General features: G+C 47.9%; 1 protein-coding gene and 1 long non-coding RNA gene across 2 annotated transcripts in view; both read right to left on the reverse strand.

Annotated features, from left to right (window-relative positions):
• Positions 1–7,232, reverse strand: SGMS1 (sphingomyelin synthase 1). Its single transcript, XM_026040669.1, has 5 exons — positions 6,597–7,232; positions 4,988–5,105; positions 2,314–2,467; positions 1,829–1,995; positions 1–1,671 (listed from the first exon to the last, which is right to left on the reverse strand). The coding sequence occupies exons 1-5, from the start codon at positions 7,184–7,186 to the stop codon at positions 1,492–1,494; spliced, it is 1,209 nt and encodes a 402-aa protein (XP_025896454.1). The 5' UTR covers positions 7,187–7,232; the 3' UTR covers positions 1–1,491.
• A 6,609-nt stretch (positions 7,233–13,841) lies between these two features.
• LOC112948434 overlaps positions 13,842–15,397 on the reverse strand; it is a 20,378-nt gene continuing 18,822 nt past the window's right edge. The window contains exon 2 of the long non-coding RNA XR_003249621.1: positions 13,842–13,892. This is a non-coding gene — a long non-coding RNA (uncharacterized LOC112948434). The remainder of the gene's footprint in view (positions 13,893–15,397) is intronic.

Raw genomic sequence — 15,397 nt, forward strand, 5'->3', positions numbered from 1 at the left:
AAAAGCCTTTTTATTTTCCTTCACCATTTTTTGTTTTACAATACAAATATCACCTTGTGAATACACAAAAACCCTACAGAAGATAACTCTGTTTCACGTAAAATACAGACTGGATATATATATATATATTTATATATATTTTTCTTCTTCATTCTTAAAAAATCTATTTTGTTCTGCACATTGGCATGTTCTGCACGTAGCATAGAATATTTCCCCAGACATACATTATGTATGGTAGGAGTGAAACGTATAATTACATGCAGTTTCTGCACAAATATTTTAAAGAAATAGATTATCTTTGTTGTTTTGCAACAACATTTCAACACGGGCTGGAGAAACCATTCGTAGTTCACTCAGTGATCATTTGTAAAATTCTTAAAAAACAGGAATTCATGGCTGTTTTTTTTTGTTTTTTTGTTTTTTTAAATACAGCTACCAAGTAGACAATAAAGTGATATCTTTTAATACGACCTGCCCACAATGTGTGAACAAGATCAGACCCTCTACATTTGCTTTTTCCCTACACATGGCAATTTCAACCTTATAAGCAAATTTCCAGTTTAATTTAGCTATAAATGCAAAAAAAAAAAAAAATTAGTAATTATACAGTATATATACTCTGCTTTTATGGAATACTTTATTTTAAATAAAAACATTTATGTCTGCCTACTGACCGTACAATCAAGACAAGAAAGGCACTAGAAACATAGACAAATCTCTTTCTCCCAAGAAGCATTTTTGTTTTTAAATTTTAACTCTCTATTCTCTGACATGTAAAAATCTTTTTATATTTAATCTTCATACACATTTTGAAAAATAAAGTTAGGAAATACTTAGAAAATCACTCTACATCTTTTTTTTTTTTTTTTCCTTTTTTTTTTTTGCACACTTTTGGACACAGTCACTGCAGATTCTACAAAATCGAGATTCCCAAACCTTCCTGTGTCTATCATCTTATATTTGTCTCGGTGCAACAGGTAGAAAGATTTCTCCATTTTTACCCAAGGCAGGTAATTTAGAAACCTTCACAGAGTCATTTGTTAGAAAATGGCTTACAGCCCAATCTTTGGGGCAAGAGATATGAAAAGTATGTTTTCCCAAGAAAATAATATGCTTTATTCCCAGACGTGACTGGAAAGACCAGAACTTATGATATAAAAGCTTTCATCTATGCTGTCGCATCATATACAAAGGAACATGGTGATGGGTAATGCAAATCCCAAATCGATTAACAAGAAATGTATAACAGTGCATGATAAGTTAAATTTTCTTTATTGTTGTCCAACGCAGATCCTTTGGAGAGAAAAAAAGATCACAGTGCTTACCAGGTAACTGAATAGGTTAAAGTCAAGGTAACTGTTAAAAGAAAGGGTTAGGGAGCAGGGTTTTTTTGTTTTGTTTTATGGCATCTTCTCGTACGGAGTTCTTAGCACTTGGGACAGGTCCTTGCCCCCCACGTTGTGGGTTTTTTTTTGTCTTTTGGACACGCTGTTATGTGTCGTTCACCAATCTGCTGTATTTAACTTGCCTACCCCGGTGGAGCACCGGCCAGGGGAAGTGCCAGTGGTAGGAGCGAGGTACGATTCCTTGGACGTTCTTCTCAAAGTACTGGAAGGGCTTGTACCACCAGACCCTTGCCAGGAGGTTAGTTTGGGAAGCTTCTTTTAGCACCTGCGCGGAGATAAATGGAGAAAATAATTATGGAAGAGAGCCCTACCTGTAGGAATTCATTGCATCTCATGTGCAACCATCAGTAGCTTTGCAAAACCAAAGTCTAACCACAGAATACAAGGAAAACAAGGAGATCCGAAGAGCAGGGGCTACTCACTTGCTGGTTGGCCATGGTGTGATACCACCAGAAGAGTCGTGTAGTGATGTAGTAAGCCACCACCACGTCCACAGTGTAGTGGTCATGAGCAAGGAGGATGCAGAACATCCCAACCATGCTGAGCGTCCAGCAAAGCCAGTGATACCACCAGAGGCGCCGTGGAGAATCTGCAAAGAAGCACGAGCAGCGATGACTCGGACGCCTCACGTCACGACCGCTCGAGACCACTGCTATCGTCAGCAGAGGCCGCACGACACAGAGTCATTAAGGTTGGAAGGGACCTCCAGAGATCATCTAGTGCATGCATCTGCATGGCAAAGCCTTYTACTCTGTCTCCAAGCTTTACCCAAGTGCCACGTCACCGAATTCCTAAGAATTTACCTGGAAAAGCATGCATTTCTGCCCGCGTTGTGTTTACGGACGAAAAGAGCAATGTTTTGGCGTGGGGAGAACGTATACAGCAGCAGGAAGGGCAGGGAACTTACACTCTTTGATAAATAAGTAGGTGAGCGTTAATATGACGGTGTGGCCGCTGTACAGGTAGTCACCACACATGTTGTGGGAGCCCGTGATGGACAGCCCTCCGCCAGCGAGCAACTTCATTATCCTGCGCAGATGGGATTCCCAGTCTCCAAAAAGCTGGGGGGAGAAAGCAGAAAACAGAGGAGCAAGTCAGTGCCAACCCTACGGAGTTGCAAGCAGGGCATCAGCAAGCATCTTTCCCCATCRTTGGGGAGATGGTTTAGTCTTGTTTGCGTTGCTGGATGAGAATTTCATCAATAAAATGCTATGACTTACTTCTCCTCGAGGCTAGCAATGTGTTTCTAGGAGGAGGGAAAGGACAGGAATAGAGACAAGAATTATTTTTGATTCATCCTTTGCACGTATGATAAAGATAATATCACGGATATAGCAGGAAACTTTCTTCTCCTACATCCATCTGCCTAGAATATTGGTTTGGAACATTCCCAAGGCAAGGAAATTAGTAAAATTTCCCTACGAATATTAAACTTGGAGGGTCTTCTGACTTTTTCTACGATCACTAAAGAGATTGAAGGAGAACGGGTCATTTTATCTAAACAAATATATGTGTGCACAGGTGCAAGTTGGTGCAGAAGTGCAAACTCTTTATTCAGTCACTTCTAATAAAGACACCATCTTTTCAGTGTGATAGCTAACCAAAAAAGTGCCTGCAAGAGGACTAAAATGCTGTCAACAGCTTTTTGTCAAGCAAAAACAGTTTTTTTTCTGGTATTTTAGATATACTATTGCTCTGCTTAAAGGTCTAAGTTTTCATAGAGGTTCTGCCTTTAACTAATGGTTGTGGCTCTAGAGCAGCAGGAGGATTTTAGGAAGSATCTTCAAGCAGAGGCAGTGGGTTCAGACAGTTTTTTCTTATTTCTCATTATGTATTTGTATCTATGTTTTTATAGGCCACAGATATAGAGGGAGGATTAGGGGAAAAAAAATCTGCTTTTCTACCAATTCTGGAATATAAAAGTCTTGGGGAAGGAAAAAAAAAGAGAGAAAGAAAGAAAAAAAGCTCCACAAAAACAGTAATTAGAAAGATCCCAGCTCTAATTAGACGTTTTTCCTCACGTTCTCCAAACATCTGTTTTTCCTTCTGTTAGGGAGGCAGCACACTCTGAATAAATGAGGCTTAATTAAATTCAGCTTGTCGGCRACAGCGCTGGCCCTGCACACGATAATCCCGGGGAAGAGCGGACCCATCCCACACATCCAGCTGCCCAGAGGCGGGTTTTGTGCACCAGGGAGAAGGTCTCACCCAAGACGCCCAAGAAGAGTCCCCATGAGTAAGAGGGGCCTTCCTGAACATCCGACAGGGTCGATCCAGACTAGCTACAAACTAGGAGGTGAGCCTGGAGGGTGCACTCATCCAGCCATGCTATGCCTTTACTTTAAGGTTTATTCTTAATTTAAGTATGGATGGCATTTTTGGGAGGGATCTATGCGAGATCCTTCGGAGTGATGAAATATTTCCTGCTAACAGCTCCTAATCGAGCATTAAAACGCTCCCAAATGCCAACTCTTTCCGGTTACACATCCTTCAATGAGGCGATGAGAAGTTATTTTTTTCCCCACCAACATATTTATATCTTTCAAGAAACCCTTGCTATTATTAGCAGTAGAAACTTATCCTGGAAATAGAAGAGGGCAAACGTAGGCTTGGCTTGACTGTGAGTAATGGGGCCAACGCGCCAACACCGCAGACTTCCAAAAAGGGTAGATTTACTCGTTTAAAAGTTCATAAATATCTGCTTTTATTTATGTATTTTTGTTTCGTAATGGCAGACCGATCAAACACCATGTTGATTTCTCTCTCACTGGCTTCTCTTTAATAAGTCTTAAGTCACTTGAGAAGCCACACGCGGCTTGGCAACCGCTCCGAATTGTCGAGCGTTTGTTGGCGCCGCTTCCCCGGGAAGTGAAGCGTTGCGGCTCTGTTTGCCCTGCAGATTGATGTGTTCCCGCACGACCCGTCGACAGGAGTGCCAGGACACGCACCAACCAAGCCAGCAGCTTGATCTAGGGTTTTGCTAGATGGCCTCTAACCCCGGGCTGTGCACACGAAGCCCGGGGGCCTTGCGGGTCATAGATGGTTGCGACTGCGACGTGGACCTTGCCTCCTGCGGGACATCAAGAATCCCAAGGAGCTTCTCATGGGAGACYAAGTCAGGCCCTGAGACCGGATGAAGATCCCAAGCTGTAACCTCCAAGAGGCCAACGGGACAGAAAGCTTCAGGCTGAACCAGTCTGAAGGTCTTGTTGGGGCGTTATCAAACGCAATGTGTACTCTGATGTAACGCACAGAGTTGTTCAAGTCCCACATAGCACCTCCATGGGCCTCAGTGCTTCAGCTGGTTTGGTGGAGATGGGAAAAGAGCCCGTCACACAAGCAGTGCTACAGAAACGGGGTAGATGGGGCCTTCAAAACGGGTGGGAATGCCTGCACTGCCTAAAAGCCATCAACACCTCCACGGAGAGGCCACGCAGAGCATCTGCAGAAGGAAGCCCTCCTCACGCCACATCAGTATCTTCAACTTAGCAGCGGTTACTGGGAAAGCCCTRCTCGAAATTTGGGGAGAGAACACAGGAGAACATCCAGATTGCAGTAGGGAAGGACAGGGAGAAGTTTACCTTTGGAGAGCAGTTGAAATGCATGCCCGGTACTGGGAGTGTAGTTACGTACATGGTAATACACCGGTACAGGTACAGTGTGCCAACTATACAGAAAAACCTTCTGCTTATAATAGACCTGGAAGAGAAAAGAGAAGGAGAGGAATAAAGAAAGGGAGGTCACTCAAGGCAAACGGAATAGGCAAAGGCAAATAAAACACACGAGGCAGCAAGGTTTCACGGGTGCTTCCGAAGCTCGGGACTTGTGCTGCAGCCGTGGGGATCACTTTGCACCCCAGGACACTAAATTATTTGTTAAAGTTTCCCATGCTTTACCCGCCAGTAACACACAGCGACTCRACTAAGGTGACCCAGGAGGTTGATTGTGGGAAACTTAACGACTGCATCATGAGAGCCTGTGCAAGTGCTGAAAACACTGGGAGGGGGGTTTGTTATAAGCTGAAACGTGTATTTATTCCACAAGGCTGTTTTAGAAGAAATAGTTTGACAGGACTCCCCAAAACAAGAGCAAACGCTACCTGCATCCTTGCATTGCAACTGCTCACGCACCAGCAACAACTCTGGGTGTCTTCTCCTACCAGAGAAGCTGCAAACAACCGCAGTGAAGCAGACATACAGTGCAAGACTAWCTGGTTGTACTGAGTGTACTTAGCTTGGAAAACATTGTGTCACAGCGCTGTGTGTACCCTATTATATAAAAAGATGCAAAAGCCACGKTTTTTTTGGCTTCAAATAGGGTATATTCCTTCTCCTTGCAATTAGGAGGTCTTATTTAACAGCAGCAGGCAACCTCAGTTAACAACTACATCCTCTAAGCTTATCACTGGCCAGGACAACTCGTCAGGCTTTACAACAACCATCCGGTGCTTGTGTGATGGGTTCAGCAGGGGTTTTACCATCCTAGGAGGGTGCAGACTGAACCCAGACTGAACAACTCGGTCACCTAACTAAGCTAGGAGGGGGCTTCATCCTGGCCACCTTCACTTCATCTCTTCACATCTTGAAGGGGTGACTCCCAAATCCTCAGGGGTTAGAAAAGAGAGGGAGGTCCTGCTGGATCCGTCTCCTCTCTCCCTTCCCGCATTAGTTCCCGAGGGAGGTGATAACCACAAAAGTGCTACTCCTCTTCTGCTTGGGCATTCGCCACCCAAAGGCGCCCATCAAGCCCAGCCCCGAGCTGTCACACGCCAGGGGCAGCAGCTTCCAAACCCACCAAAAACAGTAATATCAAAAAAAAAACAGCAAAAATCAATTCCACAGTCTGCCAGAGTCCCACAAATAAAAATAAATGCTAGAATAACTTGGCCATTTTAGAGGTTGTCCTTCGAGGAAGGCAACTGCCATAAAGCACATAATGGTTTTTAGATAAAATGCTCCAACTATGTAAAGCAATAGGAAAGAGTCTGTCGATATTTGCTTTTCCGTAACGTAGGTAGGGTCTCTATATTAAACCTATGCAGAGACACCACTATCTATTTCAGTTTGGGACCCCCAAACCCAAAAAACGGTGAGAAGCCCCRTTTTATCCAGGCGTGAACGTGTAAACCAGGACCCGAGCCCCCAAAAGCCGTCGCAACTCAGCCCTGGGGTTCCTAACAGCTTTACTTACTTGTATTTTAAGAGCAGCCACTGAACAAACCAGAGTCCTACAAGGATCATGCCGTTGATTTCACAAATAGAAAAGGCCCATTGCACCCGATCAAAGTGATCAAAAAACGCGTCCGGGAGCGGGGGCTGCACCTCCTTGGGAGGCACTCGCTCGTGAACGACCGAGATAGTCACCGTGGTGAAGATGAAACAAAAAAGTGCATAAAGAAAAGCCAGGAAAGTCTTCCCCCACTCCATGGGATACTGCGAGCGCTCCGGCTCCGGCATGGGGATCTTGATCATCTCCTTCTTGTAGCCGTTGGGCATCCCGTTGAGCTGCACCTTGGCGCCGAGGTGCGCGTGCCCGTTGGCGTGCCCGTTCTTGTGCGCCTCCAGGTGGTGGGCCATCTTGAGCRCCTCGATCATGTGCAGCAGCCGCTGCCCGCTGTCCGCGGACACGCGCGCCAGCGGCGACTGCTCGAAATCCTCCGCCGTCAGGTTGATGAGGTCCCGCCCGGTGAAGCTCCGCAGCGGCTCACAGTACTCGGGCACGGCATTCTCCGCCAGCCAGCGCGCCACCTCCTCGGGCGACCAGGACGCCACTTCTTTCATCGCGTCGGGCACGCCGCGCAGGGCCTGGCATGGGTCTCAAAGCGGGCAGCGGTGGCCGCGGCGCCGGCGCGGCGGGAGGCTCCTCCGGGGCCTTTCCATCCTGTCCGTGGAAGCTGCTCGGCCGCCGCCGGGTGCCCGTGTGCCGCAGGGGCGCGCGGGGGCCCGCATAGGAATYGCTTCACTTCATGTTCGCGCTCGCGTTCTTCTCTCTAGCGGGAAGACAGGCAAAGAGAAAACACACGGGGCGGTTACTAAGAGCCTGGAACCCCGTCCAAGGGCAGAATTCCTGCCAAAAGACTGCTTGGGAAAAAAAAGGAGAAAACGATTAATCAGTCTGAGCGCCAGCCTTGCACATATAGAGCTTTCTGAGCTTGCTGCGTTTGATTCAAGGGCATTAGGTGGTTGGCACTGCACGCATTACTCCAACGGTCGAGGGAAGGGATCCCGACTAGTTCTGCTCCTTAATCGATACTCGAGCTCCATGCAATAATAAGGCTGCTGGAGCAGATGTTTAGCCTCATTCCAAGATGAGTTTTATAGCTTCTACTCCATACTTCTACATTTATAGCTTCTATTTCCATACTTCTACATTCCAATTCAAACAAAACCCTGCGATCAACTACAAAAGCGAAGCCACGGGATTAAAGACAACAAAAGGCCAAGGAGCCGCCTGGCAATGAAGGCCAGGAACAAACTCTCACTCCCACGCCACAAGGTGGGGCCGTGTTATGCCTTTTCCCTCGGAAAAGGCCAGGAAGCTGGAATGGGAAAGGAGGAAGGCGCATCTTTAACCCCGGACACCGCCTAAGCCAATGATACCTGTTGTGGCAGCTTTAGGAGGAACGGCAAGCGTGTTCTGCAGGAAGACTCCGGCCCTCGGCCGTGCTGCTAATGAAAAGAGAGGGGTCTGGTCACCATTCAGAAGCTTGACGGGCTTTATTTTCCAAGGTCACTATCAAAAGGGGAAGAGCAACGAGCGCCCTTGGGTCCTGTTTTCGCCTTGACGGGGTACCCAAGGCACCCGCCTAAGGCGCTGTGTCGGTTTTACAAAGGAGGAAGCCCCTCTGCTCTGCTCAGGGCACCGTATCTGATAACCGCCTATAAATAATGACGCGATGACCATCGTATTGCGCTGTGATAGCGGTGACGCAGAGCACGGCCAGGGCCTGGGACCTCCCCGGCACGGCCGGGCAAGGCGAGACGCGGCCCGCGTGAGCAACCACCACCCTGCAATCCCGGCGACCGCCGACGCGCAGCGGGAGCCTCGCGGATCCTGTCCCACCTCGGCGGCACGTTGCTGGGGSAAGCAAAGCTGTTGGCTCCACCACATCCACCAAGGGTTGGGACACCACAGCCCACGGGGCAATGGAGCCATTAGCTAGGCATGAATCTGAGGGCGAGAACTAGCAAACGGTCCCCTGTTGAGAGGAGGTTTTTCTTCATCCCTTTGAGGAGATGATCGGGTCTGATGACCAAGCCTGAGAGCACCTACCACGCTGTCTGAAAGACAGGATCCGCCTGCAAAGGGAAGACCTGCACGGAGCTGCGTCCTGGRCGTATGCAGCATCAGCAAAGGCAAAGCCCGAGCACAGCCTTCCGAAGCAAACGGCGCCTTCCCGCCGCTTATCCGMTGCTTTCGTTCCCCGGGCGAGGACCGTAGCTGCCAAGGCAACAGTCACTATAGAAATGAGAGCAATAACCCGCGTGGCGAAAGGCACCGCGCGCCCTTCGGCGGAGCCCACGGAGACGGGCACCGGCCGTGGGGAGCTGCACGCCCCTGCAGAGCGTGCACTCTGGAGGGCTCCGTGCTTCCCGGGGCGACTCCTGAAATCGTCCTATACCCATCCGGGGTGAAAGCTGGGACTTCTGCACACGCAGAGCAGAACAGAAACCGCTCATAGCAACAGGGGCTGAGTCACCGCTGCAATCGCTTCCTCCAGAAGCRGCAAACTTATCTTCAGAGGAGAAACACAGCAGCTGAATACCTCAAAATCTGTTACAAAGGCACGTATGCACGCTGTTCGTGGGCATGCACGTGCACACAGGACAACTATTTTGGGCTGCAGAGCCGAAGAGAAGTCACCTGTAGTGAATGGGACTGACCCACACGCGAGATGCTGGCCACCCTTCTGCAGGCAGGAGCAGCCCATGCTCCCCACCTGCTACAAGGGCATCAGTGCAAGGGTAAATCTGATTTTGCACCCCACACCCCACACCTGACCTCTAAGGCAAGTCCTTAAATAAGATAACACCTGCAACATAAGCAGCACTGGATGAGTTTTGAAAGGCCACCACCCCAGCAAACCCCCATTTCCACCCAAAACACTCCTCCACTTTTAGCCCCATTCAAGAAAGTTGCGACTAATAATACATGAAAAAGGTAATTTGCCCCTGAGGAAAAGCAGCAAGCCAAACCAACGTTGAATTTCGAAGAAGCCACTTGTAACCCTGTTATGGAGGGGCCACAAAAACCCTTTGAACTATTTCACTGGTGGCAAAAGTAGCTAAGTATTTCCAAGTCTGGCCACTTGGAAGACATGGAGGCTCTGCAGTCATCTCCAATATACTGGGTCTTTATAAAACGTGTATTTTTTCCTCTCTTCCCAGTGACTGGGTAGTTATAATTTAGGATCTGGGTCAGCTGGAGATGGGGCAGAGCTCGAAATAGATCTGTGTGTCCTCATGAAACCTCTCAGCTCATCGTAGTGCTGAAACGCACAAGGCGGCACTTCCCTTCCTCCCATCCACACCTCCTTATGGTCACAGGGAAGCAGGAGAAGACTMAGCGGGAAAACAGATAAAAACGGGCAGAAAGAAAGAACGAACGACAGAACAACAGAACRAATCTGTTTTTCCCATGAGATGTGGAAACGGGCAGAGGATGGGGTAGGACACGCAACAGAAATGGAAAAGAGGAAAAGGCTTGAGATATTTAAAGTTGCTCCGTATTTTAAGTTGGTTAAGGGACCCATGGTGTTTCGAGGGGTTTTTAAATGACTAAAAGTCATCGGTGTTTGAGAGCCACGTTTGTGGTGACCCTCTGGAAATCAAAGTAGCGGCAAGAACAAGAACTATATAGCAAAGCAAAACGGGAAGTCTGGCCCAGGGAAACCGAGAGCGGTCTCGTGGCTGATCTTAGCTTTAAAATGCACATTCCAGCAGATTTTACAAACCCAGCCGTGCAGATTCGAAAAAGGAACGCCAAAGAGAAATTAAAAGGAATAAATGAATATATAGCATCCCTGCATCAACAACTTAAATCAACTGCTTTATTTTTTGGTGCTGATGTTTTGAAGATAGAGCAGATAGCGGCCACAGCAGTTGCTTTCTCCCAGCCTCCTTTCCTCCTGGGTAAAACAACCTCAGACTGTGTTTATGCCCTTGGAAACCCAGCCTAGAATAATATATTTCCATATTTCATTAGCCACGTAAATATTTTATTTCAAATATATTCCTTTTGGAGGCCAACACCGCAGAACTAGATCAAAAAGCCTCCAAGTCCCCAGAGTTCAACTGTAAATACCCAGATATCTAGATAGGACAGACGCTCATCTCTGCCTTTCAGCTGTCACTTCTCACAAACCTACCCAAAAAGCAGCCTGTTCATTTTCAACCCTGTTAATCTGGTCAAAGGGAAGAATCCTCAGGTGTGTCTTTATTCATCTGCTTTCGTATCTCCCGTGTCGATGCCTGCTCTGAAAGGGAGAAGAGGACGCATAAGCAGCATCATTTCTGGTAGGTAGGTAGGTCAGCGCTGATGGAGAGGTCAAACATCTCTCTTCTCCGCTCCGATCCCAACATCTCTCCCACTGGAAGCAACAAGGAGTGAGGGAAAGGGACAGCAACTCTAGCTCTGTTCTCCCATTTCGGGGTCCCTGTTTCCCAAGACATTTCCTCCCGGAGCAGATCTGTCTCTAGCTTGGTCAGCAGATCTTAGTGTCGTCCACTATCTACTCTCAACTGCTCCTCTCCAAGAGGGACCACGGCGAGGGGTGACCTCCACCAACGTCAACCGCTCCAAAATCTCCCTCCCAAGAACGTCCAGCAAGCGATCCCAGCGCTTCCCGGTCTTCCAGCATTTTTGGAAAAGCATAACAGGCCACAGAACACACGCTGGCTKCCACGCCACCATGGATATCCATATCTATTTAGAACAAGAGGCAAGAGCTTGTCATGAGGCACTGGACARTGTCTTTGTTCCCTTGGAGAAGACCTAGTGGGCGAGAACATCATGCACCAGATCTCCTCAAGTGGGTGGAAGGAGGGCTTTTAATGAGGGATCTTAGGGGACAACCTGCTACCATAGACCAGATCCTGAAAACCCACACGCAGTCCCCCAGCACCACCAATATTCCTCACGCTGGGAGTAGAGGCATCTTAAAAACAGGCATTTTTAAGACATGGAAAACCAAGCGGAGCGGCTTTGGAGGTTTCCCACACCAAAAGATATTGAGGAGTCACAGGAGCCTGAATATAAGGGGGTTTCTTTTGTTTTAGTGGGGCTTTGCAGTGGTGGAGCAAAGATTTTGCAGGACGTAAAGACGTGCAAAACCAGACTGTAAAAGCAGGTATGTTATTACCTGCCCTCAGCCAGCCCAGACCCTTCGTTTGGTCTGAAAACACCTACATCTGCAAATATTGAATGGGGATTTAGTGGTACTGCAGCAAAAATGCTGACGGAACATGCAGAGCACCCTAGGCGGTACTGTAACAACACTCAAAAAAAGGTGTTTTAATACAGGTTTTACTCCATGTTAATGATAGAGCAGTGTAGGGACCCGATTTTACTTGATCTAGACCTGTAAGCCTGCATCATTCCTCACAACTAAGTYATAAGCCACACAGGAGTACAAGAGCAGAGACAACTCAAGGGGAATTTGCCCATCTCGGGTTATTGGCACTATATATTTTTTTAATAAAACATTCAGGCCAGGCAGAGACATGAAATATAAATGCACACGCTTTCGTAAGCAACAGGCCCGGTTATTGTGGAATCAGCATTAATAATTCACTCAAATGGGACTTTTGTCCCCTACCGGAGGGCACGCACTTGAGGGGCGCTCAGCGGGCAGCAAAGTTTCACATTAACAACAGTTGCAGYTATCCACCCATCCCCAAAGATCAGCTTCCCCAGCCTAAATAAACCTGSTCTGGCTCTGTTAGACTTTGCATTACGTTGTGAGCATTAAGTGCAGCATCTTTCTTACAAAGGAGGAACCTGCTTTGCTGTTAAACATTCAGCAAGAACAAACCGTTCTTTTTAAAGGATAAAAAAAAAAGAAAAAAAAAAAAAAGACAATTCTGTGTATCAAAGGAATCAAAGCACCTTTTTTCTCGGTTAAAAGCTTTGCTCCAAGGAACAACGCACCTTGAAGYATTTTATAACTTCACTTCTAAGAAAACTTAGTTACCTGGATTCAAGAGTCTTCAGGATTCTTGTCCAGCAACTAAAAGAATAACTTTAACTCTTAAATTTACTTTTAAACACAGGGGAATTGACATTTGTACATGCAATCAGAGAGCGAAAATCTGACTTGGCACTGCCAAGGGAAAGGGTTACACATTGACTTTCTGAATGGAGTATCACACAACTAAACATTATTTAGTTATCATGAACTAAATATTGCTTTACTTCTATGTCCCACATAGGGAATATACTGATTTTTAGGAACTAGCTTCCTAAAACTACCCAGAACTGCCCCTGAATATTTTTTTCTTAGCCTGTCACTTAGCAGGACATTTAGTGAGGTACTGAATGGAGGCTGGAGGTTCTCTAACAACAGGAAAAAAAAATCCAGACAACCCAAAAAGCCTCAAAAAGCCAAACCGCTTCACAACCAAAGCTACAATTTCCTTTYGCCCTCATTTTAAAAAAGGCCACGGAAGAATACAAGCAGAAAAACATACCAAGAGCAGCGATAATTAGAGGGGCTAATACGCCCCTCTCATGCACAAACACTTGCTATAACCCAACAGACCATTTTAGATACGTGGAATAGAGGCCCCAGCACTTTTTTTAAAAAGTTTCCCAATGTTCCCATAACCCTTTTCCATTAGCTACGAGAAGGTGAAGAGCAAAGCAAACGTCCTGCTTAGAGCGCTCGAGAGACAAGGGGTGCTGCAAGGAGGTTCTCAAGGTTCTCARAGGCACCCTGAACTCCTGGTCTCCTCCCCCGGGCTCGTGCCAGGGCAGGGGGTAAAACCACCTTCTCCCTGTGGAGTTGCTGCTGGATCTGCTGGGTCACCTGAGCAGATCCTTCCCCTGGTGGTGGGAGCAACACGTCGCTAGAGCAGCTGAGCTTTCTGGGGACACCTTACCTTGAGGTTCCTCACCTTTACTTCTATCTTTAACTTGACTCCTTTCCCCATCTCACCCCGTGTTTTTTTGTCAGGGAGGCCAAACAGCTGCTGGGAACAACTGAAGATACCCAAGCACACCACCGGGCCAGTTTTCCTGGCAAAAGTCACATCCAGGCCTGTGGCAAGCTCACAGATCTTCAACACCACCCGGAATACGTGTCCCAAGAGAGATGAGGAGGAATGGGGYTGCCTTCTTTTTCCTCTCCCCTGCACCTCAGGCCTGAGGCAGCCCTCCCTGAACACGTGGCCAAYGTGGCTACCTGCTTATCCCAAGGGCCGCCGTCCTCTCCTTCCCCGGCCGGGCCTCACGTGCGCTGGATGACGTCCCACTCAGCACGTCCTGCCCCTAAAAGAGCAAAAGAGAGAAGCCCRGCGGTTAATAAGGGACTCAATTCGCAGGGGAACGGGCGAGCACTTGGACAACACGGAACGAAGGGACTTGTGTCCTGCTGGAGGCAACGTGCCCCGGGACCCATCAGCCTTGAGTGAGAAGTCGGCCCACACCAGGCCGAGCAGGAAGCAGCCCGTGCAAAGCCACTCGTGAGGGAAGYGGCAGGTAGGGCTGCAGGTCCCACCCACGGCCACCAGCAAAGATGCAGAGCCTGAACGGAACCGGTGCGACCGCTCCTTTCTTCTGCAAGAGTTTAGATGTCCTCAATCCAGAGATCCCCTCTGACATCAACTGCTACAGCGCACATCTTCCATGGAAAGGCTCGAATCCAGTCCCTTCCCCATCAGCTCCTGACGTACTTCATATTAAACATAACTACTTCATATTAAACATAACGTGTGCTCTCCCGGAGCAGCAAGGGCACTCTGAGCCTTCTCAGGCTGAAGAGAACACATCTGAGAGCAACAGCAACGCACGTAAAGCCAAGCTTCCTCAAGGACTTACAGCACTGACAGGCAGCTGATGGGCTTCTTCAACTCCGGTTGCAAAGGGAGACAGCCTACAGCAAAACAACCCCCTTGCAAGGCAGTTCAGCCTGTTAGCAGCAAGAACCTGTTGCTTACTACACCCTACGGCAACCGCCCACAAACAGCACATCAGCCTTATCTGATGGTGGACAACCCGCAGTGCCTCTTAGCTGGTGCCTGTTTTTTWCCCCTTCAAAACGCTGCTCGGCCTCAAGTTACTTCAGCCCATGGGGACAGAAACACCCATTTCCGTCCCCTGAGTGACTTGCAGCGCAAACTTTTCTCGGTCATGGAAAGAAGAGCGTGACCCACCTGCTGCTCCTCCAGCACCACGGAGCCAGTGCCTGAGCTAGCCCGGCCTGGAGATGCCCGATACACTGTATTTCCCCTTCATGGACCCCCATGTTGGGGACACACTTAGGAAGAGGTTTATTTTTGTGCACGGCAAGAGGGGACGAGATCCTCCCTTCGCCTTGCAGCTCCTGGACTGCATTGGACCCAGGCGAAAAGCTGTGCCAGCGGCAAACCAGAAACCTGTAAATAACCTTGCTCCTTACCTCCTGCAACAGGAAAAACAAAAAGTCTCGGGAGGGAGGAGACTTCTCCGGAACCGCCTCCACAAGCCCCAGGACCTGGCGTTAATCACTGACCTGGTAATGATTTACCCAGTAAYGCCGTAGGCGCCCGTGGGATAAGGGCTTGTTTTGTTGTGACCCGCCTCACTTTCTTAATCTTGCAAACAGACTCACAAATGAGGTGGGCACGGTTTCAGCCTGTACTCCAGTGAACTTAAAATATATATAAATATAAGCCTGTTTTTTTCCCAAAGCTTACTCTCTCCACCTTGATAAAAAACACATACACAAGTATTATACACACACATGCATTTTCATTATGCACTATATATATATTTCAGAATATTTCAGAATATTT

Source organism: Nothoprocta perdicaria, unplaced genomic scaffold (genome assembly GCF_003342845.1).
Source record: "Nothoprocta perdicaria isolate Ctin4 unplaced genomic scaffold, notPer1 scaffold_260, whole genome shotgun sequence".
Taxonomy (NCBI): Eukaryota; Metazoa; Chordata; class Aves; order Tinamiformes; family Tinamidae; genus Nothoprocta; species Nothoprocta perdicaria.